Here is a 26,807-nt window from a genome sequence, read left to right as displayed (position 1 = left end):
TCTGAGGTTGAGTAATTGTTTTAACAACACATCTGTTAGTTGAAAGTGCGAAGAGCATTTGTGTGTCATAAGCAAAGTTAGTCAAACATGTTTTCCTTGAGAGAGGTCGCATCTTTGCAAAACCCTGTTTTCTTTCTGCGAGTAACTTGAGAAAAGCCCTCTGGGGGAGCACAGTTGGTAGAATCGCCGTCCTTCTCTCATTGGGTGGAAAAGACCTTGAGTTCTAGTCCCGTCGATGCGAATTTTTATTGGCCTTTTTCGTGGCTGAGTTCTTCGGTCTCAGGGGAGGAGACCCTTGATTTTTCTTCTTCGGAACTCTGGTTTTTCATCCAGTAATCATTAAATTGACCACAAAACACACAATTTAGGGAGAGTATATACGGAGCAATATGCCTTAGTCATTGATGCTCCTAAAACCCAACAACAACTTAAGAAAAAGGAGAATATGGAGAGAAAAGGTTAGGATTCCTTAACTTTTCCGGATTACGTTCCTAATCCGAAATTACCAATGTCCGTTGAAAATTTTGCTCAACACTTTTTGCTGCTTATTACAGCAACAGTCCTTTTGGTTTTTCGCGCTCGCAGAGACAAATAGAGTGTGTGCAGATGGGTTGGTTAGAATTTGTCACCGTTCGAAGAAAGTACATGGTGCGCGTTGCTTAAGTGGTTTCGCTTTCAGTAAAAACAGGCAAAGTCATCAATATCTGACATCGTTTGTAGAAGTAGCAAATCGGCTAGGAAGGGTTGAAGGCAAACTAATGGTAGAGTAGAACCCGCGCCAGCTTTCGATGATTGCCACTTGTCAAAGCGTGATTGGTGTGCGCAGGCTAGGTTAATCATCTCTCTCTCTGAAGGGAAACATAAACGATATGTTATATAATGCCACCACACATCACTTGTGTGCAAATTTCCTCGACATTTTTCCCCCTAACTGCTTTCGTCTTTAATTTTCTTCAATCTGTTTCTCCCACACGATCAATTGTGCGATTTGTATCTGTTTTGTTGACACTGGCTTTTCCTCTTCTGCAAAACAGCGCTCTGCAAATTTCTCTTATGAAGTAAAACGAATGTTTGTTATTGACAAAACGTCATGTGGACTGAAGAACTAGGAATAACTGACGAAGGGCCGGACTTTCTATGCCTGAGTTCAGCTAACTGCTGTAAAGGAAAAGGCTTATAAGAATTCCTTCAGTCTCTTATAAGAATTCCTCCGCCACATTTGAACCCAGAACGTGACAAATGGCTAGACCACTATTCTGTTACGGAGGACGAAAGAAAGAAAGTAAGAGATAGGTGTGTTAAGCCGCCAAAGCAACTAAGGCGTCTGTATATTGTATCTGTAATTGAATTTGTATTTCGGTTGGTTTGCTGTTTCCTGGATGAAAAACTGGAGTTTCTGGAAGAAAAAAATCGCATTATTGACTGGATTCGAACTCAAGCCTTTTCCACCCGGCGTGATTATTATATCCACTGTGCTACCTGCGAGGGAAGGGTAAAAGAGAAAGCAAAGGCGTCAATTTAAGAAAAAGAGCGACGTAGCGAATGGCACAGAGAGAGAAATCACGCAATCTGCCCTCATGGGTTGCACAGTTGGTAGGATCGCGTCCTTCCCACATTGGATGGAAAAGATTTGAGTTCGAGTCCCATCGATGATAGGGGGGATTTTTATGGGCCGTTTACACAACGTGGGTGAGTTAGTCGGTCTCAGGCAATTGTAGAATGGTTTTTTATCCCTAAAACTCCAGTTTTTCGTCCAGCAAATAGAAAATAGACCTCAGACCATACGCAATTTACAGACAGTATACACGGATCAATACGGCCTTAGTCGTTGATGCCCCTAAAACCCAAGAAGAACGATATCATACGAACTGAACAACCATGAGGACCTGTGCAATGTGGTCAGAATTGTCGATGTTCAAAAATTTGCTAAGAGTGGTATGAACACTGTTTTTTCTTATATAATCTTTTTCTGCTTCATAAAATGGCGGGTAAGAACTGTATATCATATCACTCTTCCAGCCTTAAGGCTGTCCTGGGGCGGCTTTCACTCACATGAATAAACTAATAGTAATGGTTATCCAAACTCCACAGTCTATGAAATATCTCACTGGATGCGAAAACAAAGGAGGGGTATTGCTAAAGATATTTTGGAGAGGATTTCTTTTATTGTCTAATTGACAATAAAAGAAGTTTACGCCAAGTTTACGTGGCCTTGTCTACAGTAATACGGATGTCCTTTTATGTGTCAAACAGACTTATCCCTCATGTTGAACTCGACGACAAAAAATCTGTAACGATGTGTGTGTACCACTTTTAAATTACTTTAATTTCTTTCACGCGCTAATTTGTTGAAAACCCAGTCAAGTGGCAATAAAATGAAACCGTGATTTTGATGTACCTGTCCTGTCTTTTCGATGACTTTCTTCACAACGATTCTACTCTTTGACGAAGTCCTAACATAAATGAAAGAGCTCAAAGACATTTCGAACCAATCGAAGAATGGATACTGTCGAGGTCTCTTAAGCCGATAGGTCCTAGAAACAGAGGAATTCCAATAAAAATTGACTACTGAATTTGGGTCAGTTACTAGTCCATTAAGACACCCAGATTCCCGATGATCACGCTTGTAATTGCTTCTCATGACGACTGCGAACAACCTATTACCACCACTTGTAATTAAAGCCTTCAACGCTACCTCCATTAAGTTACCATAGCTACCACCTAAAACAGATGTAAGAATTTTATAGTTGCAGCCCTCTCTGTCGTTGTCATTTGTCCTCAAATACCAACAATTTATTCAAATATCCACAAAAAAGTCGTTCTTTTTGTATCGTACAACGGATGATCGAAGTTCCTCCCGTTCTGTACCACCCCAACTCCCTTACCACTTGCCCTCTTAGTTTTGTTCAATGCTACCGAACCCCGTTAATCAACTCAATCCCCTAAAGGGAACTTTTTAAAGGGAGGGGGATCGCTACTCCCAGCTGTATCTTTGAAAAATCTATCGCCTCCGACATCTTCTGCGATTACCTTTTCATCGCCAGGTGTGCGCACCATCGTCGTGGCTGTTCATCCTACCGCATGTGGTGCTGAGTGTCTCCGGACTGGGCGGAATACTTCGTTTTATCGATCTGTTGACGAACAGACCGACCCGAACTAGCGAAAGAGAAGATAGCGAGCGAGCAAGAAACATTCTTACGTCTTCTTCGCTTCTCCTCACCCTCCCCAACTGCGGGTATTCGGACGGCAGGGGTCGCCACCACACGGAACTGTGTGCTCCCATCGCTTTACCTCTTGCAAATTTTCCGGAGTGCGTGTGTCCCGTTTTAGCATCATGAACTGCCGGATAAACGTAAGCTGTCTTGATTTATTTGCGCGATGTTGTCTCTTGTTGATGGTTGCTTAGCAATTGTATTAACTCTTAGACATTTATTTGTTTTCTCTGTTTCCGGTACAAACATCTTTTCAAGAAGTTTCCTAGATGGCGCTGATAATCACTTAGATTTCTGCCTTCTTTTTAGCGTTTCGGCCAGGTTGGACAGTTGTGTTTAATACTTGATAAGAGAATATGAGAATAATTTAAAATTTAATTCATAGATGGCGCTGTTACTGAAGAAGTTCTTTTAGATTTTTATTTCGTATTTAAAGGGATTTTAATAGTAGACGGTGTCATACATCATCGTTGTGATTATGTTTAATTATCGATATTTAGGTTTAGTTGTAAAAATGGCCGAAATTTTCAATATCAAAGTTAAATTATTTGTCTTCTACTTTGGGCATCTTTTATGATATTTAAAGATCTGTTTTAGATTTAGGAAAAAAGTATCTTAAACCTTTTTTTGGTTGTGGTCCAATGGAGAACACGTTCGTTTTAGCTTCCACTTGATGGACAGATCCGTGTTGTCTTCGTTACTGTCAAAGGAAATTGTGCCTTTCTGCTCAATACTGGGTCAGTTAGAATCGGGCGTGGATGAAATGTTTTGTTTTCAGTCTAGAAACCTAGAAAGCAGACTGCCTTTGGAAGGATTTGCTTATTTTTGAATAAAGAACTACATCTTATCTGTGATTGGAATCAAGATGGGCGTCTGTCCTTAAAACGTAAGTTCCTATGCATATCCGTATTCTTGGGAACTTCTATCTCCAAAAAGTAACATTTTATAGAATGGTTTTTCCTCCATTCTTTGCCGTTTTAATTCATTCTTTGTCCTTTATTCCAATTCTAAATAAATAAATATATTATTTCGGGTAATAGAGGGAGTCCATCATAGCTATGTGGCTGGGACCAATTTTACAATAATGAAACACAATTAATGAAACGTTAAAATTTGAGTCAAACAAACGTATTTAATCCAACTGGCTTCTGATTTTGTTTGTTGAGGGCTGTCTTATGTTCATATTTCGTTATCTCTATTATAATTTCAATGTCTAATTAGCACATTTAGCGGCTTGTTAAAAGGAACTTAGAGGAGATTAATTAGATGTAAATCTGATTGGAAAATAATCTATTCATTTGTTGCACTTTAATGAGGACAGTTCTGTACAGTGTAACTTGCATTATTTTTCCTCGGGATTAAAGATACCACCTAGCTGATATTTGGGGGGGGGGGGTTCATTTGGTACGGAATTAGTTTAGCAAGGACAAAATGATCTTATTTGAAGCGAAGCCACAAAGTTTCGATGTTTGAAACCTGCGAAACAAGATCCAGGAGAATATTCTAAATAAGTGAGAAATTTTGTAAGGGACCAGATCTGCTGTTCCAGATTTATCGCTAAGTTTCTGTAGGGGTACTTGGGGAGAAGTTTTAACTCGAAAATTGGTCCTAAAACCTCCAGAGGGACCAACAAAGCATGTAACGAAAATTTCTTCTACCCGGTTTTTCCTTCTAAAGTATTTCCCGAAATATACTTTCATTTATATAGATTTTGAACGTAAAACCTTCCCAGGGGACGAAGAGAACATACGCTGAACCATCCAAACTATCAAACATCCAAAACTTACTATGCATCCATTTATGTATAGAGATAACTCCAAATTTACATGGGGTTTCTGGTTTACCTCCACTAGGTGTTTTGTGATGACCTGACGGAGCCAACTGGATATATCTTCTTGAGACTTTCCAGTCCCAAGACTTCCAGTAGCTCTCCAATGGATACATTCAAGCAAGTTCCTTTCAGACATCGTTAATACAGGTTGACAAAGTTGACATGGCTGGTTGGTTCACCAAAAGGAATAAGCTCGCTTTCCTTGTTGTCCCCTTATAAAATGCAGTTGCTGATAGACCGTCACTTTAGAATGGCCACACTAATTTGCACTTAGTTGCAAAACGAACACCATCTTTTGAGTATGTAATCGGTCTCTTATTGCTATATAACTTATATTACAACATGTAATATAAATCATATTGCCAAAAGTATTCCGACATCCCTCGGTTTGCAGAAAAATGGATCATACTTGACATCCACACACCAGGAATAGATATAAAAACAACTTTCTCGTTAAATATAAACAGATCAACGAAATACAGCAGAACTTACCAACACAGTAAATGGTTGTTCAGCTTAGCGACCTTCAACGGTGAGTCATCACGGGATGCTAGTTAACAGTCAATCTGTTTGTGCTACTGCAACGCCTTAGATCGACATAATCGCCAATTAGAAAGGTCACCATGCTACTACAACGGTTTTCCAATTTGATGGCCGTGTTTGATCTGCCGGATACTGGATACTAGGCACCTCTGCAAAATTTCCAACTTCTTGGAAATTTTGCAGAGGTGCTGTTACCATCTGAAGTCGTTACTTGTAGTTTGGGATCGGACCATTGACATTCTGGAAAGATCCGCTCTTCCTACACTGTGAAAGCAGTATGGGAAGGGATTTTCGCCTACAGCGTATAACTACGAGGTGCCTAGGTTTAATGACCTCCCCAGTGACGTCCAGTAGTTTCCTGTCTATGTTAAAGTATATTCTGAGAATCGTTTTCTGATCAGGTAATACCACAATATTTGCTTTTATATATCAAGGAAGACGATCTCCAGCTACGCTGTACTATTAAAAGCTAAGTACTGAGCAGAGTGTACAACCGACAAGTTGTTAGTTATGGATCTGTCCATGAATAGTATGCCAAATGTGTGAGTTGGGGCTGAGACGAAAGCAGTCCTGCGCTAGATCGGACTGTGAGGCCTTTTCAAGTAACTTTAGGAGGCTATAACGGATGGATATCGGCTCGAGTTCATAGGTTCTCTCTAGTTCTTCGGTTTGGGTACAGGCCTCATTTAAATAATTGTTCCTTAATATTTGGTTTTGTTGGCTCGTCCAAGATCTGATCAAAGAGATGTGCTCATCAAGAATTGCGGAAAATCATTTGGTCCCACCGGGGCTTCATTTGATATTGATAATTTTCTTCAGGGGTTCACTAATAACCCTAATAGTTCGTAAGGAAGTCACCTCGACTCATTTTGATTCCAAAGATCCAAATTATTTTGTAATGGCCGCAATGGTCAAATATCGACTGAATCCATTCTTGGAACTTTTTTTTTTTTTTTTTTTCCAATGTATGTTGTTTCTTGTAAACTCTCTTCGTATGCCTTAATCTCTCGTAGATAACGGATTTCATTGGTTTTCTTTTACTCCTTAGGAAATTAGGCTCTCTTTTTGTACATTATATGGGCTTGTACTCGACAGGTCCGCTTCCACTTCAAATACGCCTTTTATCTTTTGTGAAGGTCCCTTTTCGCACTTGAACTGAACCATGCCGAAGTGCAGAGGGAGATTTGGATTAATTTGGTCGCTCCATCAATAACCGCCTGCTTTAGTTTTTCTGCAAGGCAATGCGAGTTTCTTCTATCGATTTCTTTTGCAGCCCTTCCCAGTCATAGCTCATTAGGTATCTGGGAATTATGGCTGGTTTTAAGAATTTAATAGAAAAAATTAGTGTAGTTGTCTCTTACCTCATTTAGAATAATCAAATGAAAACCTGCAGTAGGCGAATGATCTGATTGAGTGCTGGACGAAACATCCGAATTTCGGGGGGGGGGGGGGGTACCATGCTATCTATGCCAGAGACCGATTAACTCAGCCAAGGAGCGAAAAGCCCATGAAAGTTTTGAAGTCTATTGTGTAGAGTATTTCACAGATCGGTCATTTTCTATGAATGGCTGTACCAAAGTTCGAGGATGCTCATTTTTAACGTCAAGAACCTGACGCCATTTTTTGAGGAAGGAGGGATGAGGAACGAAAGAGAGATATCCTGTTTTTAACCCCCAAATGAACCCTGAACTGGCTTAATGTTTTCCTTTTTAGTGTTGGGCTGAGCCTTAAAACTAAACTTTTTGAATGCCTTTGAACTGGGATGGTAGGATGGCAGTCGGCTTCATCTCTAACCTGGATGGATGTAGCGTTCATCCTCCTGCTAATATGGATAATCTCCAAGAGAGAGAGACCTCAACATAATCTCTTCCACGAGAAAGGAAAGTTGTACCACTGAATGGGACTTTCTGCAGGTACTCTGTCTTGTCTTGCTGGGGGTGATCTTCTTTTTGCTGCACTTTTGGCCAATGGTAACGATCGGCGGTTCCTTCCATGGGATTCTCCTTGGTCTCCTCCACACAGGCTGGAAAAGATACGAGCGATATTAACTATTTATTATTAGTTTTATTTATTTATTTGTTTGTTTTAAGTTACAGCTGTAACCAGTTTAATGCCTAAATATGTACAGAGCACTCGTACACAAGTATATTCAGGTAAAAGTGAATAGGTGGGTAAAAGTCCGCTGATGGCATTTGCTGGTTACCAGCGTCGGTAGCGAAACATGTCTGTTTACGATACGTGGGCAACAGACGCTCCTACCTTTGAATATCTCGTGTACAGAGGTCTGTTACTGATCAAAGATGTTTCCGTTTGATTGGAAATTGATTGAACAGCGATCTGTCGACGATCTACTAACTTTATTTTCTGGTCATCCCATCGGACCTCGTCCTTTTCGCATCCAGTATGTGCGCACTTTCAAGTGTCCTCGTCCGGTTTGTCAGAAGATGAATAAATTCTGAAATTTTTTGTGTGTACAAGAAAACTGGAGCAGATTAGGATTAGGCCTTCTCTTCATTCGGATTGCATAAGATTCGTGTTAGAAAGAACTTGCAGTATCTGCGATGGCGGCTTTCCTCGTCCTTCCTTATTTTTGTCCTTCTGTTGGCAGTAAAAAGTTAACAAAAAAGGTAACGTGCAGCCATTATCAACCCACTGCAGGATGGAAGGCTCCTCAACGATTCATGTTGAGGGAAATGGACCATAATCTTCCACGCTGGTCCAGTGCGTTGGCAGTATCACTGGATAAACCTTCGCATCCATAAATTTCTATAAATGCGAAAAATTTTACTTTCTGCAACGTCGATTCTTTGTTTTAATCGAAAACCTCCAGATTTCTCTATTTGTCTTTCTGATTAAAATCGTTCTTTTCTTCTCTCGGTCTTTCTTTGTTTCTGTTCCTCTCTCTTTTGATTTTACTCTCTGTGTTTTTCGATCTGGTTTAGTTTCTCTGTATTTCTCATCTTTCTCTGTGCGTGTATGTGTGTGAGAGAGAGAGAGGGGGAGGGCTGATGATGAATAATAGTCATAATTTTAGAATTTATGATTTCCTGCATTTTCAATCCAACGAATATTTAAAACACGAACTCAATACTTCTAAAATGAATCTGTGGTATGTGTTCACATACGCCAATGTGATAGGAACCGTTTTTTTATTTATAAGAAATGCAATTAACGCTAAAGTGTATTGCAAATGATCGCACTTTCGGGAAATTCTAACTCCATCTTCCAGCCAACTTTCTCCCCCCCCCCCCCACACACACTTTGGTAACGTTATGCGAAAATCATTGGCCACGTATTTTGAGAATAAGAGGATGGGCAGAGGAGGAACTTTTCTTCGGCTTTTCCTCTCATCCCATCTTAATCACACTTCTCTTTTGAGCATTATATGAAGGACAAAGTATGCTCCAAAATCTTACGTCACTGCAATACTTAAAGGAGATTATGACGTTAACATGATTGATAACTTTGAACAGGAATAGAAATCGAATACGAATAGAAAACGATATCTTAAGACGCACGCTGGAAGAAAGGAAAGGCAAAAAGGAAATACTCGAAGGTATGGATGAATATCTGATGAGGTGATGCTTGGAAAAACGAGTTTGAAATATCCATTAGTTTGTAAAGACAAGTTTGGAATAGTTAAGAGCTTGAGGGGTGGGGATTACTATGGGTGTCTCGAAAGAGAAATAATAATAATAATATCTCCGAATTTGTAAAGACCAGTTTGAAATCTCTTAAGAGTTTGTAAAGACAAGGTTGGTATAGCTTTGAGTTTGGAAAAATTAGGTTGGAATTGGTACCTCATTTTTTATTCATCTTGGTTGAGTATATTCTCACCCACAGTTTGATAATATATTTGTAGAAAAAACGGAAATACTTGATGGTACGAATGATTACTAGATGAGGTGATGTTTTAAATATCTACGAGTTTGAAAAGATGACTTTGGAATGGATACCAGTATATTATCAACGACAGGTTGATAATGTTATACAAGGCTATTGTTAGACCACACTTGGAATACTGTGTTCAAGTATGGAGACTGCACCTAAAGAAAGACATTGTGCTTCTTGAAAGGGTCCAGAGACAGGTCACTCGCTTGATGAGATCGGCAAAAGGGCGTCCATGTGAGGAAAGATTTCGAATATGTGGATTGCAGAGCATGGAAACTAGGTACCTTAGAGGACACTTGATTAAGGTGTTTAAGACTTTGAGAAGCATAAGCAAAATGAATGAGGACGAAATTTTCACGGTTATAAAAGATTCTAGAACTAGAGCCCATAATTTTAAGTTACGGGGGGAGTTGTTTAGACTGGATTGCAGGAAGTTTTATTTTAACCAGTGAGTTATAAATTACCGGAATAAGTTACCTACATGGGTGGTAGAGGCTGACAGTCTGGGGAAATTCAAAGGTCAGTTGGATAATTAGGTACGGGAGGAGGGAAACGCATAGGTTGTCTATTTCCTTTTCTCTTATTAATGATTTATTTTTTTTTTAATTTTCTTCTTATTATTTTATTTTTATTTATTTTTTATTTTGTCATGGGGGGGCTGGTGCAGCATAAGCCATATGTGTCCTTGCACCACGTGGTCATTGCTAATACTAATATACTCGTAGATATAAAAGAAATACCTGAGAGTGTGTATGAATACCAGATGAGGCGTTTTTTGAAATAGAATAACGAGTTTTAAATATTTACGAGTTTGGAACGGCTATGCATTTGGAAATGCAGGTTTGGAATCGCTACCATCATCCCAACCTCAGGATGATAATATACTCGTAGATAAAAAGGAAATTCTTCAAGGTGTGATGAGTTCCAGATGAGGTGATGTTTCTAACAGTTAATAGTCTGTCATGCAGTAATAATTAATGCACTAACAGAAAGTTCTCAACCTGAACAAGCATTCCAACATTATCTTCGGTTAATTGTAAATGTGGCACATTTTTGTTGTCGAAGTTTTCAGATGATACAAAGGTTGGCAGGGTTGTTAATGACAGTAATGGCAGTGTGCTACTGCAACAGGATGTAGAAAATTTGGGCAGATGGGCTAAGAAGTGGCAACTGAAGTTTAACCTTGACAAATGCAAAGTACTGCATATGGGTAGAAGTAACCCCAGAGAAACATACCAACTGTGTGGTACTACACTTACGGTGGTAGAAAATGAAAAAGACCTGGGAGTAATTGTGCAGTCAGATATGAAGTTTTCTGAGCAATTCAGATAGGCTGCAGGTCATAGTGTTTTGTGAATGATATATAGGAATCTTGCTAGCAGGGAAAAGGAGGTGATTATCCCTCTGTATAAGTCAATGGTCAGGCCACGCCTTGAGTACTACGTACAGGTCTGGAGGTCTCATTTTAGGAAGGATGTAGATATGCTTGAGCGTGTACAGAGAAGGGCAACAGGATTGTGAGGGGAATGAAGGGATCCTCTTACCAAGAGAGGCTTAAGTTCTGCAAATTGCAGTGGCTGGAGACTAGGCACCTGTGCGGTGATCTGATTGAGGTGTATAAAGCCTTGAATGGGTTGAGCACGCTGAATTCTGTTGGGTTCCTTCCTCTTGTTCAGATTACGAACCTAAGGAGGCATAAATTCGAATTAAGAAAAGACAGATGTAGATTGGATGTGCGGAAATTTGCCTTTAGCCAGCGGGTGGTTAATTTCTGGAACAAACTTCCATCTGTCGTTGTGGAAGTTGATAGGTTAAATAAATTCAAGGAGGAACTGGACAGGCATTTGGAGGGAATGGTCTGATTTTTTTTTTTTTTGGCTGATGCTGCATAAGCTCATACATTTGCTTTCTTGCATCACATGCCACTACTACTATTACATCGTATACTTTTATTTTAGTTTTAATTTTCGCGTGTTGGAACTTTTATTTTATTTGTAAAACACCTTAAGGTTGATTGGAACAAACAGTTCTGTCGAGTGTGACTGAATTAACTGCAGCATACCTTTGGATCGAATTCGAATCTCGAACATCCATCCTCGTATAGAAAACTCTTCGATTTGTCCAGTAGTAATGATGCGTGTCTTCGCCATCCACACAGATGCGGAAGCTAATTAGTTTTCTAGTACAATCCCACCCTTATGGAGATAAGAGAGCGATTTCTTCAGGTGATAGCTGGCTTGTTTATTACTAATTACAAATATCGTTTTGCCTTAAGAAAATCGTATCTAAAGGCATGAAATATTAATTACCTTAAAAAAAACGGCACAAAATAAAATCGTGGCACGTTGCATTCTACAAAAAAAAAAAGAAAGAAAAAAACAATCGAGGGGTTGATTTAGGAAGCAACCTGGCTGAAAATTAAATATAAGTATTTGTTAGTAGAGAAGCGGGCAGTGAGACCAGCGCTCTTTCGTTCATTATATCGAAGCATTTGTTAGAGAGAGAGAGAGAGAGAGAGAGAGAGAGAGAGAGAGAGAGAATGTTTAGTCCGACTTCTAAACATCCACTCATCGCTTTGAGAAGAGCATGCATCAGAGAGGAAACAGATCCCTCGAAGGCATGTCCAATGATCGGAATTAGTTTTTCTTTCATTCTTCGTTTTTCTCTCCCAATTGTTTTACTTGCTTTCAATGTGTTTTAATAATACGATATTAATTAAATTTTATTTTCATCTCACAACTCATCATCCATTAGTGTTGAGCAATTCTCCTGTACTCCATTCTACATGCTTTAGGGTACATTAGTAATGTTAAAGGATTCTTTATCGAGTAAAAAAAAAAAAAAATCGAGAACGCGCGAAATTGGAAAAAAATAATAAAAAAAAAAGACTTCCAAAGATGCGAAAAGCATTACCGTAAAGAAGGAATAAGCAAAAAAATTCTCCATCGAGAAGGAAAACCTTTACGCCGGAAAATATTGACTTTGTATTTTTTTTAAGTCGTCCGAAATTTAGACAAAAACCACATAAGAGTTGTCCATTACACAATTTGAACATCTCTTAATTAACTGGTTGAAAAAAAAAAAATTACTACTAAAATACAACGCTTCACTTTTGTGTTTTTTTTTTATTTTTTTTATTTCTGGCTCTTTTTCATCCTTCCTCAAAACCACTTCAAAGGCAGCGACATCTATCGGTGGGCAGAGAACATTTTTAATTGTATGATTAAATGTCGTTAATGCTTTTATATCTGTTTCTGATCTTTGGTAAGTTGAAAAGTGAGAAAAGTGATTGGGTCTTGTGTTAAAAAGACAAATTTCTTAACCAAATTCATGATTTAAACGAGACTTCTCTCTCTCTCCTCAATTTTAATTCTTTCCTAGTTTTTTTTTTCAATCGAGTCTGTAAAATGGAGTTTTTTTAATACCATGGGAAAATGACCACAAGTCATCGTGGAGCTTTTTTATCCTGGATGGTTTTTGATGGAACAGCTCTGTTTTTTTATCTGCAGCATCCCTTTACTGTTACCATTGAGTTAGCAGACACCACGATCATGTGACTTCCATATTGGTTGAGAATTTAAACGTAAACATCCACTGCCAGTCCGTGTGCAATAATCTCGCGTCAGTTGGTGGGCGTCACTTGTCGCTACAGAGGACAAAGCCCTCGTTACGGTAAACACGCGTTTAGAGTTAGACACGTGCGTTTCGGTCGGACGTTACGAAACGAATTCGGGTATAACGGGGTTGTCGGTAGAGTGGTTGCATCCTTCCAAGAAGAATTGAATTCTATTATTGGTGGAGTATTTTGAACAAGGCCATTGTAGAGGATTCAACCCACTACCCCATTTGAAAGGGCGTCGCGGAAAGAAGAGCCTTCATTGTTTTGATCTGTGTTGGTCCGAAGAGGGATTCACCTGGGCCACTTGATTAAAAAGGGCATCAAATTCGAATCCCAAATTCTTAAGTCGGTGCAAGAAGGGCTGAGTCGATCCAGAATTTAATTTTTTTTTGATCGAGGAATGGCTGAATTTCGGGACTGGCCCTGATTTTGAATGATTTATTTCCAATCTATGAGGGTGGATGAAAAAGTTGATTTATACACCAACTTGAAGATTTAACTATCACTACCTCTGCTCAGTGTTGTGACAGTAGAGTAGCATCGATGGCAAAATGCCACTGCAACCTGTAACGCCAATTATGGCAACAATTCCGATGAGATTTTGGACATTTTCTCCTGTAGTGAAGGCTCCGATATGTCTTTATGGCTGGACATGTGTTTTTTTTTTTTATTGAAAGGAAAGCGTGGAATTATTAATCTTTATGATGTGGACTCAAGTTGACCTCTTCCTGCTTATCATAAATGATATTAAAAAAAAGTATCCAAGGGAAGCTGTTAAATTCACCAGTGGACGTGTCCCACAGCACCTAGGAGTGATGTAACCGACTGGCTAAGAATATATAGTGAGGGTAAGGGTAGTACCTATCAGTTCGTCAGTACGAAGCTGTGCAATGGGGAATGGGAAACACCTGACGGTATATGAACAGGATATTTTTGCAACCCTAGAAAAACCGGGGCCAGCATCTCAGCAACGACGTAGACATTGCTGAGATGCACAACCACCCAACTTGCCAGGACGGGAAGTCCACCGTTGGTTGACATTCGAGGTGAACAGCGGTTGGCACGTGCTGTCCAGGACAACAGAAGGCTCAGAATCCCTCAATTAACGGCAGACTACAACCACCGTGCATTGGATAGACTTACGGAGTAGGCGATCTGTGCATGTTCCCGTGCTGACCGACAGTCATAGATTCTCTGCCTGCAGTGGGCACTGGGGCACTGTTCCTGGACATTGGACGATTGGAAAAGAGTAATCTGGTCTTTTGACGTCGAGCAGATGAACAGATAGAACCAGACTGTACGGTTGGAGTAAAACCGTGTTTTAGTCCAACCATGGTTCAATAAGTCACCTCATGTCCGTTAAACACACCCTCATTTCAGAATCTACCTCGACATTATTTAGGGCCAAGTTTTACATGCTGACCATATATCCAGATGGCACTGGATTCTTTCAACAAGACCACGCCTGTGTCAAAGGTCTGAATTGTGCAGGAATGGTTCGAGGATCATGTCCGAGCATTCGTATGCTCCCTTGCCACCAAATTCTCACGACATCATTCCAAACGAGCATTTGTGGGAAGCGGTATAATGCAGCACTCTCCAGTCCATCCCAGTACCTCGCTGGATAGAAGGACATCCCGAACTCCAGGATGTCCTTCTATCCAGCTGGTTCAGAATATCCGAGGACATCTTCGCCGTCTGCTGAATCGATGTCACGCCGGGTGCAAGCGATTATTGCGAGGAAAGGCAGCCATGCACATTATTAAATATGTGGTCATAATATTTTGGATCACGAGTGTATTTCCTTTATTATTTGGCCAATTGTTTAGTGATAATCATTTACGTAAGCCATAGTTTTTCCACCACGTGACGTACCTAGTAAACATTAAGCACAATTTCGGTTAAGCACCGGAAGATGGCCAAAAACAAGGGCAAACTTGCATGTAATGTCATCAAGTGCCCCCCTTCACCAGATTGGTATTGTACGTTAGCGGTGAAATCGTTTCTTCCCTGGCCCTTTGATCGGCAACCAAGTTACTAGCCAGCTATGTGAACCTAACACTGAGGGCTTGAACAAAGGGACGTGCTTGTATTCGGACGGTACGTGATAATAATGAACGCTGTTAGTGATGGTGTTGTCATGGTGCCTTTCGGAGTTGTAACTGATCACATAATAGCCCGCGTAGCTATAAACCTGATTAAAAAAGATTCGGCCCGGCTTCTAACTGATTGGGGAAGGCCGTACCTCGTGGTTGTGTCAAACAATAACAGTTCTTGGAAATGTAGAGTTAATAAGCCCTCCCTGGGCTCAAAGAGCGCTGCTTTCTTTTAATGATAGGATGCTCGTGGAGGATCACTGTCATTAGATCGAGGCCAGAGTCGTGAATGTTTAATAACAATAATGAGAAGAAATATTGTCTGGAGAAGGAGGTCACAGCCAAGATGGCATTGCGAGTTTAAGTGAAAATTTTCCCTAATAACAGGGAACGCAAGGTCAGATGACGAGAAGGTGGAGTGCAGCTTTCATTCAGTCAATCAAAGGAGCCCTCACGTATACGCGGCCCTGTTTACCGAGATCACCGGCCCTAATGATGTTGTCACTCTTCCTGTCCGTGCATTCGGCGTTTGCAGAAAGCGCCACTATCTGTCTATCCATTTTTCACTTTCTCTCCACGATGGGATGGTACGGTAAAACTGAAGGAATTCGTAACAGTTGGATAACAGTTCCTGTAATAGGAACTGTTATGTAAAACTGAAGGAATTCGTCACATAATTGGATAACAGTTCTGTACTCGGAACTGTTATCCAATCTTTGGCACGCAGAGTGTGATTATGCCGTGATTTATTGTGGAGTTTTTTAACTTCGAGACTGTGTACACTATATGGCCAAAAGTATGCGGATACCTTCCCTAAGGGATAGAAAACATAAACCATAGTAGACGTGCCAGCAATATGTATAAAAGTAACCGGAAGTTGAGAAAGGCCACTAGAACTAATATTACCAATGTGAGTCTTCCTAACTGTTAGGTGTGGCAATGGTAATGTCACTGTTGGGGGTTGACCATTGGTCGTCTTTCCTGGGACAATGAATACCGCGCGGTACATTGACACTGAACACAATTCTGCTCTTCGTGCATTCTGACGCAGTATGAGAGTGCAGCTTGTACTGCGCAGCTTGTAGCGATTGCTTTTAAGGCGTGGGTACGTAAAGGTACGCTTCATCAGCCGGCCCACAGCCTCGACCTGTGGGAGAAGTGGCACGTCGGTTTCGTGCCACGCTACACATCTGCGGTTGTCAGCCCAATTGATTGTTGTGTTGTAGGAGGGATGGACCAAGACCCCGCCGTCCTGTTATCAAAAATTAGTTCGGCGTCTGTCGAAAAGGGTGCAGTTGTAATTAAAAGCGAAGTTGGGCGGACACTGCATCAAATTTTGTACGCATAGAAGGTGTTCGGTTACTTTTTGAGAGTGTAGTGTATATGGGCCCGTTAAGAGAGTTGTACAAAGAACACGCAGTAATAAGAAGAAGCATACTAAGATCAAAGTAGCTGATGCGCCCACAATCTCTCTCTAATAATAATAATAATGGTTTCCTGAATCCCCATCTCTCTTTCTCTCTCGGAGTCTCTTTCTGAGTGTTTTTCTGTCACTCTCTCTGAATCTCTTTAAGTGTTCCTCTCTGAGTGTTTTTCTTTCTCTCTCTGAGTCTCTGTCTGTCTATCTCTCTCTGAGTCTCGAATGTTTTTCTGTCTATCTCTCTCTCTGAGTCTCTTTGAGTGTTTTTCTGTCTCTCTCTGAGTCTGAGTTTTTTTCTGTTTAAGTGTTCTATTTAAGTGATCTATTTAAGTGTTCCTCTCTGAGTCTGAGTGTTTTTCTTTCTCTCTCTGTCTGTCTGTCTTTCTTTCTCTCTCTCCCTGTCTGTCTGTCTGTCTGGCGCCTCCGTAGCCAGGTGGGCAGGAGCAGCAGTGCGTATCATACGCTTCTTGATTATACCGGGGTTCGAGCCCGTCACCACCAAATACGGAGGATGCGGAAAGGTCAGGGAATGACCACCGCATACCCCCGGAGCAATATGGCCTTAGTTGCTAATGCTCCTAAAAACCAAATAACAACAACATCTGTCTGTCTGTCTCTCTCTCTCTCTGAGTCTTGAGTGTTTTTCTGTCTTTCTGTCTCTGAGTCTCTTTGAGTGTTTTTATATCTCTCTGTCTTTCTCTGTCTCTCTCTCTGAATGTTTTTCTCTCTCTCTCTCTCTCTCTCTCTCTCTCTCTGAGTCTCGAGTGTTTTTCTGTCTGTCTGTCTCTCTCGCTCTGAGTGTTTTTCTCTCTCTCTCTGAGTGTTTCTCTCTGAGTCTCTCTCTCTGTCTTTCTTTCTTCTGTCTCTATCTGTCGTTCTCTCTGTCTTTCTTTCTTCTGTCTCTCCCTCTGTCGTTCTTTCTGAGTCTTTCTTTCTTTTGAGTCTCTCTCTCTCTGTCGCTCTCTCTGAGTCTCTCTTTCTAAGTGTCTGTTACTTTCTCTATCGTTTACTCTGTCTCTTTCTCTCGCTCTCTATGAGTCTTTCTCTCTCTGTGATTCTTGTTTTTTCCCTTATTGCGCTTCCGATTTCCCCGTACTCTCTCTCTCTCATTTTCTCTCCTCTCTATCTCCATCTTAATGCGCCAATAAAACCCAAACAAACATCATTCTATCTCCTTCTATATATCCCTATCCTCTCTCTCTCTCTCTCTCTCTCTCCCCCCGATTTCTGTTTTTCTCTTACTGCTTTTCTAATTCCTTCTTCCCCTCTCTGTCCTTCCGTCTCTCTCTTTCTCTCTCTTCCTTCTTTTTCTTCCCTTATCTGTCTCTCATTCCCTCCTCCTATTTTTCTATACGCTTTTCAGGGAACGAGGAGAAGAGAACTGCCAGCAGGGGGCGTTTCTTGCCCGAGTGCACAGGTATTGCCAGTTAACTCATCTATCGGTTCACGTGCCCGGATGAATGCACGATTCATATCGCCAGTTCCGGGAACTTTTTTTCGGTTCCGCAGGGTTACAATTACTCGCCTTCCACATACGCGTTCGTTCTCCATTTTTTTTTTTTTTTTTTGTTAGCCGTTTGTCGTTACGCCCCGAGCTTTGTCCGCGCCCACCATGTTGCGCCGAAAACGGTATCTGTATAATCAATTATTGCTCTTTCTCGGAAGCACGTGGGTCGCCATGACCTTCGGTGTATGCGGCGGCGATCGAGGCTGTTGTGCGAACTTTCTGGTTCGTTTTCTTTTTCGCCATTTTATTCCGAGCACTTATTGGCGCGAATAAAAGTCCGTGGCCGACGAATCCTCCGTACAAATGAAATCCGAAGATGTCTCGCGTCGAAATCTGCGCGCATTTGTTTCCATGGCAACGCCACAACAACAATGGCCGATAAAAGTTTTCGCCGAATTGTGTAACAACGCGCAAAAATCTTCGTACACCAGTTGCCATGGAGACACGCGAACAACAATGACCGCTAAAAATCCCCTCCCCCTCCCCATCCCCGCGTTAGCGAACCGTCGTAATTTCTCTAATTGCGATTTTGTTTCTTTGCAGCCTCAACCCCAGGATCATGGCATGATGGACCATGAGGAAGACGGAGAAGTCGCTATTAATTTGTCCACCAACCAAACTCCACGCTCGACAGACACTCCAAATGGGGACGTGGAAGATGGAGAGCCTCAGGTAGGTGCCTCGTAAGATGTCGTCTGCGTAGCCGCTATTGGTAAATATCGCCGTTCTTATCGCCACTTTGCCAGTACGACTCACTTTGCGTAGATAAGGAGGTGTCGGATGACGCGCGAGTCCACCCCAGTTTGGACGCTCCTTTTTTTGGCAGTATTGCGTCTTCGTCTGCATCTTTGACAAAGAGAAAGAAAGAGACAGACGACCCTATTAGACTGTTGATGAGTCGTTATGAACACCTCACAGGTACAAGGAGGCGAATTAGAGCCTTAATGTGTTCGCCGCTCTTTGTACACGCCAGGAAACGGAACCGCTGTTGGCTCGTGGTCGCCCGTGATGCGCATTTCAGGACGCACTTAACTGGGACGCGACATTAAAACTTCTGTCGTTTCAATTCGAAGACCGTTTGGCACCCTCGCGCTGGAGCAGACGCCACTGTGAAATTGTCGCGTCACCGGCATGTAAAAATCAAATGGTGGCGTTGGCAAAAGACATTTTAAGGGATCGTTTGGCCACTCTGTTTTCTGCTCCCTCCTTCACTCACTCACTACTTCGCCAGCTTCAATTTCATCGGTTATTTTATCTGTTTTCTATGACTTTTGGTCTCTTTCTGCTCGTGTTTTCTCTCTCATTCTCTTCAAATATATCTCTTAATATCCGTTCTCTGTTTCTCTTTCCATTTATCTCTCTAACTCTCTCTCTTTTCCTTTTATATCATTAATAGAAGTCAAATGTAAATAACTAATTACCATTTAATTGCTAATTGAATAACTAATAACAAATAAAAATAATTATTTTCGCTTACTGCGCATGCCCCACGACTACTCCACATTTTGTAATCACTGTATATGAAATGTAACAAATATTCCAGGCTCGCCCTACGATTTAATAAATTAAACAGTCGTGGTATACTATGAAACACTTTCGTAATGCACTTTACTTTTCTTCCTGAATGTTATTAATAGTTCAAGTATAACGCGTATTTTGAGGTCTCTGTTGTGATTAATATAATAAGCAAATAGTAGTAAGTCAAGATTCGTGTATATAACAGAGCGAGAAAGAGAGAAAATCTCTTAAAACCTTTATTGCGACTAGATGAATACACTGTAGATAAATAAGTAAAGTTGCAACTGTCCCGTCATGGCTAGGGGCTCACATCACAATTCAATGATTAATTATGTACACAACGATATAAAAATACATATTTAAAAAATGGCTTCTGAGATTCGAGTGTGCTTCTAAGACTTCACTGGTGCAAAACTTATTCAGGTCGGCATCGAGGTACTGTACTTCCGTTAGCATTTGATTTGGGAGGAAGCGATCCGAGATATGAAGTCTCCGATGTTTCGAGCAGAGCATCTGGTTTGACCGAAGTTCTGGCATGGGTATTCTCCAGTAACACGAATTCCAAATGGACACTGTTGAGATTTGGTCTGTGACCATTATTTGAGGATCCTTAACATGGATTAATTGTTGTTTAGCTGCCCATCGAAGAGAAGCTGCTCTGGACGTGAACTTGTCTACATGAGCATAAAACCGATGTTTTGGGTCGAATACTATTCCAAAATCTGGGTGGGTAGGAGTGGCAGATATTTCAATTCAATTAAGGGTTTTTTGGCTAATACTGTAGGGGTTGGTTTCAGGAAAACACCATTAGTTTTGTTTTTTGCGAATTGATTGAGGGTCAGGTTGGGAGCAGTAAGCGCTAGAATTTTTATATCGTCTGCAAACGTGATGATTTTTTCATTGTTAAGGACAAGAGGGGCGATGATGGCTGTAAATAACAATCCAGTTAGGACTCCTTCATGTGGAACAACACCAGCAGTGATCGCCTTCTTGTGCGATCGTCCATCTGAAATACCCTGTCGTGGAGAAGTGATGCTGTGAACCAGAGGATATTGCTTCGGATTAGATAGTGGGTTTCAAGTAACCAGAGGAGACCCGACACGATGGCGTCAAAGGCAGCTTCAATGTCTAGGTACATGATAGTGGGTTCCTCGTGCTGTTCAAAAGCAGACAATATAGTAGCTATGATTGCAAGGAGGTTTGTCGCTATGGACCGATTTCGGATGGCGTAGTGGATCTGTGGTGACTTATCTCGAAGAATGCAATTCATTAAGGTGCACAGCATAATTTTTACAAGATTTTTAGAAGCTTTGAGGGGTTAGATATCGGCCGAAAGTGCTTAAGTAGAGTGAGGTTTCGAACTTTTGGATGTGGTCTGACAAGGTAGTTATTCCAGGCTTTACGAAACATTCTTGTAGTCAGAATCCTATTGAAGATGGTCCTGAGCGGTTGAAGGATGAAAGGGCTGAGGCATTTTATCATGAATTGTGGCACTCTGCCCAGAGGTTGCAGTCTCTGGAAGCGAATTTATCGCTGCTATCAGCTGGTGTGTAGAGATGGTGATGGGATGTAGGATGTCTTGTTGTAATTCATGGTCAGGACATAGAAGAGGGGTTGGCTGTCCTGCGGGCATATTGAATCTAGTGATATGATCTACCATTGAGATGGGTCCAACTGGCTATGGGATCTGAAGTAGTATGGAATTTTCCCTTTTTGAAGTTGGGCCCCAAGGTGTGCTGTTATTGCTCTTGAATTCTCCCTATTAAATTGCACTCGTGTCTTGAACAAGATATACGGTCGGAAACCTGTCGGGTACTTTTCCAAATCTGGTGCAGCTGCTGCTTTAATAGAAAAGCCATGCGTACTTCTGGATTCCACCAGACTTTGGAGTGAGACGAGACCCTTATCTTTTTGATGCGGCATATTGTGCAATGGTGTTTACCCAGTTTACTAATAGAGTTACAGCAAGCGAGACGTCACGCGTTTCAAGCACATGCCAAGGTATAAGGGTGGCAGCTTCAGTCATTTTTAGCTGTTAAGGAACCTGGGCTGACGATGGCGGAGGTTTGGACGTGTTTTCAGGCAAGTGGTCCCCGAGCAGTTATAATTAATATTGCACGGATTGGTTGGTGATCCGATTTTTAATGCGTCTCAGGTGGTTCTTCAACCATACATGTTAAGGAGGAAAATAGCAAGCCAAGATGGTTTTTTCTTCAAGGGCAATGATCGATTAGCTGTATATTTGCTGACTTCAGGTATTCAACAAGAACGTTCCTGTGGACTGTGAACTGTGGAGTGAAATTGAAATCCCCGATGAGGATATGGTGAGCTGAGGAGTGAAGGTTGTCTCTTTCTAGTCGGCCGCCTCAGTAGTGATATCAATTGTGGGTACAAGGGGGATATGCAGATATCTATTGTGGGTGCGTTTCTGAGCAGTGTGATGGCTAGGGCCTCGAAATTTGGCGAATCACTGGAGTTAGTGTTAATCAGCAAGATGGTAGAACCAACTGTCTTATCTTCGCATCGCATTAAAAGCGCGACCACTGTTGAGCCTGGATCACGAATCAGCGTTTCGTCATCCACCTGTTAGCCTTTGCACTTTGTTGCTGGCTTGGCGACATTAAATGCGTAACTCTTGATGTCCACAAGATGCAGGACACAAATTTCCTGCATCTTATGCACATGGTCTTTCAGTGATCACGTGAGACCACAGTGTGGTTTTTATTTATTTAAATACTGTAATTGCTGCTGCACATTAGACGCTCTGAGTGCAAAAAATGATGGGTAATTATCTTCGAAACGCCATGTTGATTAAAATATGGTTTCTGCTCCTCAATTGTTGTGTGTAATTATTTAAATGAATTGTTTTTATACTCCGGGATGACCACATGAGGTCAGAGGAGTTCACAAAATAGAGAAAATACAAGAGCATTAATAGTATTTAGTAGCCACATGTCTTGAACCACGGTCATTGAAAGTGCGTGCACTTTGTACCGTTTTGCTTGACCACTTTGCTAAAAAGCCCTTTAATTAGGTCTTAGTAGTTTGTTGTCATTAATATAAATTTTCTGCTGTGGTCTTCGATCGCACAACATCACCTGATGAGGTGTCACTTTTTTCATTTTCTCTCTCCCACCGTCCCTCCCATTCTTTCCGTCTCTTTATTCTTTCAGTGCATCTCTGTATCATTCTTTCTGCCTACCTATTTTATTCTTTCTCTCTCTTCCTTTTATTTGTCTCATTTTCACTCTCCATTCTCTTTATTTGTCTCTTATTTTCACTCTCTTATTCCCTTTATTTTTCTCTCATTTCTTCTCTCACATTCTTTCAGCCTGTTGTATGTATGTGTTTTTATCTCTCTCTCTCTCTCATTTTATGTCTCTGTGCTCCTCATTTTTTCTCTCTGTGTCATTCTTTTTCTTTCTCTCTTTTTCTTTCTCATTTTTCTAGATTAAATTTTTCTCTCTCTATACATGTATATGGTCCTTTGTGTATTTCCCTTTGTTTCTCTCTCTCATTTTATTTGTCTTTCTGCCTTTCATTTTTTATTTCTGTCTTTTCTTCTCTTTTCTGGATCTCTAGTTTTCTCTCTATCTCTGTTCCTTTGTATATTTCTCTTCGTTTTTCTCTCTCTCATTTTTTCGTTCTGCCCCTCATTTCTTCTGTTTGTATTATTCTTTGTCTTTTTCGCTATTTTGTGTATTTCTCTTTGTTTCTCTCTCTCATTTTATCTGTCTTTGTGCTCCTCATTTTTTCTCTCTATATTATTTTTTTGTCTTTCTCTCTTTCCTTCTCATTTTTCTGGATCTTTATTTTTCTCTCTGTATATATGTTCCTTTGTGTATTTATTTTTGTTTCTCTCTCTCATTTTATCTGTCTTTCTGCTCCTCATTTTTTAATGTCTGTATTATTCTTTTTCTTTCTGTCTTTTCTTCTCTTTTCTGGATCTCTAGTTTTCTCTGTTCCTTTGTGTATTTCTCTCTCTCTATATATACTGTATATATATCTGTCTTTCTGCTCGTCATTTTTTTTGGTCTGCATTATTTTTCTTTCTGTCTTTTCTTCTGTTTTCTAGATCTTTAGTTTTCTCTCTCTATCTCTGTTCCTTTGTGTATTTCTCTCTCTCCCTCTTTATCTGTCTTTCTGCTCCTCATTTTTTCTGTCTATATTGTTTCTTGTCTTTCTCTCTTTCCGTCTCATTTTTTGGATCTTTATTTTTCCCCTCTCTATCTATATTCCTTTGTGTATTTCTCCTAGTTTCTCTCTCTCTCATTTTAACTGTCTTTTTGCCCCTCTTTTTTTTCTGTCTGTATTATTCTTTTTCTTTCTCTCTTTCCTCCTCATTTTTCTCTCTCTATCTATATTCCTTTGTGTATTTCTCCTTATTTCTTTCTCTCTCTCATTTTATCTGTCTTTCTGCCCCTCATTTTTTCTGTCTATATTGTTCTTTGTCTTTCTCTCTTTCCTTCTCATTTTTCTGGATCTTTATTTTTCTCTCTGTATATATGTTCCTTTGTGTATTTCTTTTTGTTTCTCTCTCTCATTTTATCTGTCTTTCTGCTCCTCATTTTTTAATGTCTGTATTATTCTTTTTCTTTCTGTCTTTTCTTCTGTTTTCTAGATCTTTAGTTTTCTCTCTCTATCTCTGTTCCTTTGTGTATTTCTCTCTCTCTCTCTCTCTCTCTCTCTCTCTCTCTCTCTCTCTCTCTCTCTCTCTCTCTCTCTCTCTTTATCTGTCTTTCTGCTCCTCATTTTTTCTGTCTATATTGTTTCTTGTCTTTCTCTCTTTCCGTCTCATTTTTTGGATCTTTATTTTTTCCCTCTCTATCTATATTCCTTTGTGTATTTCTCCTAGTTTCTCTCCCCCCCTCTCTCTCTCTCTCTCTCTCTCTCTCTCTCTCTCTCTCTCTCTCTCTCTCTCATTTTAACTGTCTTTTTGCCCCTCTTTTTTTTCTGTCTGTATTATTCTTTTTCTTTCTCTCTTTCCTCCTCATTTTTCTCTCTCTATCTATATTCCTTTGTGTATTTCTCCTTATTTCTCTCTCTCTCTCTCATTTTATCTGTCTATATTGTTCTTTGTCTTTCTCTCTTTCCTTCTCATTTTTTTGGATCTTTATTTTTTCTCCCTCTATCTATATTCCTTTGTGTATTTCTGCTTGTTTCCCTCTCTCTCTCTTTCTCTTTTATATCTTTGCCTTTATCCGTGTATTTCTCTCTCTCTCTTTGTTTTTATCTCGCCGTCTTTTTCTTTCTATCATTCTCATTTTCCGAATATTTCTCTCTATCTCTCATTTTTATCTTCCTCGCTCTTCCTTTATCTGTATTTCTCTCTCTCTCTCTCTCTCTCTCTCTCTCTCTCTCTCTCTCGCAAATCTTAATATATTCAATTTTGGTGATGATAAGTCTGATATTTTGTTTTGGTCTTTCTTGTTTCTCTGTCTGCATCTTTCTTTGCTTCTGTCTTTTAACCCCACACACACACACACGTAGTTGAGACTCGCTGGGGATGTTTTTCTTGGAAAGTTTCGCACGCGCTCACCTGAAAAGATTAGTGCGAACCGTAGGATGCAGGCGATTTAAATGGTGCCTCTACTCTTTAATTACGTGACTGACATGAATCCCAGTAAACATCTATTCAATGCGAGTTTAATTATCAAATTTCTGGCGCGCCACTATGGTGGAGGCTTAATGGAGAGAAAGCGAAGAAAAGACGTCTCGTTCTTGATTGACTGGGACTTGGCGGTTTTCGAAGATCACTCTTATTTCGGAGTGAACAAAAGCTTGTTTACGTGTCCGGGAATCGTTTGATTTCTTCTCTACCCCTAATAACAGCACGTGCGCCAAGCGCAGACGTGTTCCGCTCATCGTTGTTGATTGAATCTTGCTCCGTTGCGACGCATTTGTTGACGACTTACGTAACGGGCAATCGGGTGAACTGGCCCCTGCCACCCGAGCTTACTGCGCGAGCTGTTTGCGCTACGTCGTAGCACGTGACGTCAAATATTGTCAATTTCTCTTTCCTGTCGTCCGCATCTTCGGGGAAGTCATTTGCATCATAATGTCCGCACCGCTTTATTTCCAACTGATATCAGCGCGTCACAATTGACGAGCAGTTTTCCTCTTCTGTCTTTTTTGAACGACCGTGGCCGATTTAAACTTGGTTATCAATTAGGTGGCTATTGGTTTACATGGAAGAGACAGAAGATAGATTACCGTACTTGTCCAAATAGCAGCATACCTCAAAACAGATTCACTCTTCCCAATTGTAAAGACTGTCTTGGGATGAAAAAGGACCATGAAGCTAATAGTCATTAGAAAACATATCCTGGATGCTGATGTTCGCTCAATCGAGCCCAGATGGATGAATAATTCGATGTACAGAGTCACTCTTAACCATACGATTTAAGAAAGCCCTAACTTTTTGTTGCTGCCCCCCTCAACTAGCCACGGAGGTAACTTCTTCCAATAATTAACCACTCGCTGGCTAAAAGTTGTTATTGAGTTTTAGGAGCATAAGCAACTAAGGCCACGTTGATCCTTGTATATTGTCTGTAAATTGCGTGTGTTCTGAGGTCGATTTTCTGTTTGCTGGATGAAAAACCACGCTACCCTCGCCTGAGATCGACAAACTCAGACACGTTGTGAAAAAGGCCCATAAAAATTACTCCCGTCATCGATTTGTCCACTAATTCGGAATCATTTATAACCTTAAATTTTGCCTTCATTCATTTTACTGTCCCCTCTGAAAGCTTAATAGACCTTAGTCAGAGCCCTCGCGAGTAGCACAGTGGATATAATTGCCCTCCTACTTATATGGGTGGTAAAGTACTGAGACCGAATTTACTCAATGACGTGATGAATTTTTATGAGCTTTTAACATGGATGAATTAGTCTGTCTCAGGTGAGGGTTGCGTGGTTTTTCGTCCAGCAAATCAACCACAGAACAGACCCAATTTATAGACATATATACGGTGCAATATGGCCTAAGTTTTTGATATGTCTAAAACCGTACAATACACCACCCAACGAGCTAATAGCGATTTTTGGCAAAGAGTCAACAAGGTGTTCAAAAGTGACACGAAGAATATTGTACCATTCATTTTCCTATACTGTCCTCAATTCTTAGAGAAACGTGGACAAATGATTCCTCTGTCGTATATGCCTTGGCAT

General features: G+C 40.6%; 1 protein-coding gene across 7 annotated transcripts in view; it reads left to right on the top strand.

Annotated features, from left to right (window-relative positions):
* Nucleotides 1-26,807, top strand: part of LOC150090338 (forkhead box protein P4-like) — a 482,373-nt gene that overhangs the window by 212,001 nt on the left and 243,565 nt on the right. For all 7 annotated transcript variants that reach the window (XM_090389816.1, XM_090389817.1, XM_090389811.1 and 4 more), the window contains one exon: nt 18,663-18,791. In XM_090389816.1, coding sequence (XP_090245942.1) covers nt 18,684-18,791 — 108 coding nt within the window. In that variant the 5' untranslated portion in view covers nt 18,663-18,683. The remainder of the gene's footprint in view (nt 1-18,662; nt 18,792-26,807) is intronic.

The sequence above is a fragment of the Mastigoproctus giganteus genome, chromosome 2 (genome assembly GCF_048544385.1).
Source record: "Mastigoproctus giganteus isolate SK-2022 chromosome 2, ASM4854438v1, whole genome shotgun sequence".
NCBI classification, from domain to species: Eukaryota; Metazoa; Arthropoda; class Arachnida; order Uropygi; family Thelyphonidae; genus Mastigoproctus; species Mastigoproctus giganteus.
The sequence above is the reverse complement of the archived record's forward strand: the minus strand, read 5'-3'. Positions and strand labels throughout refer to the sequence as shown.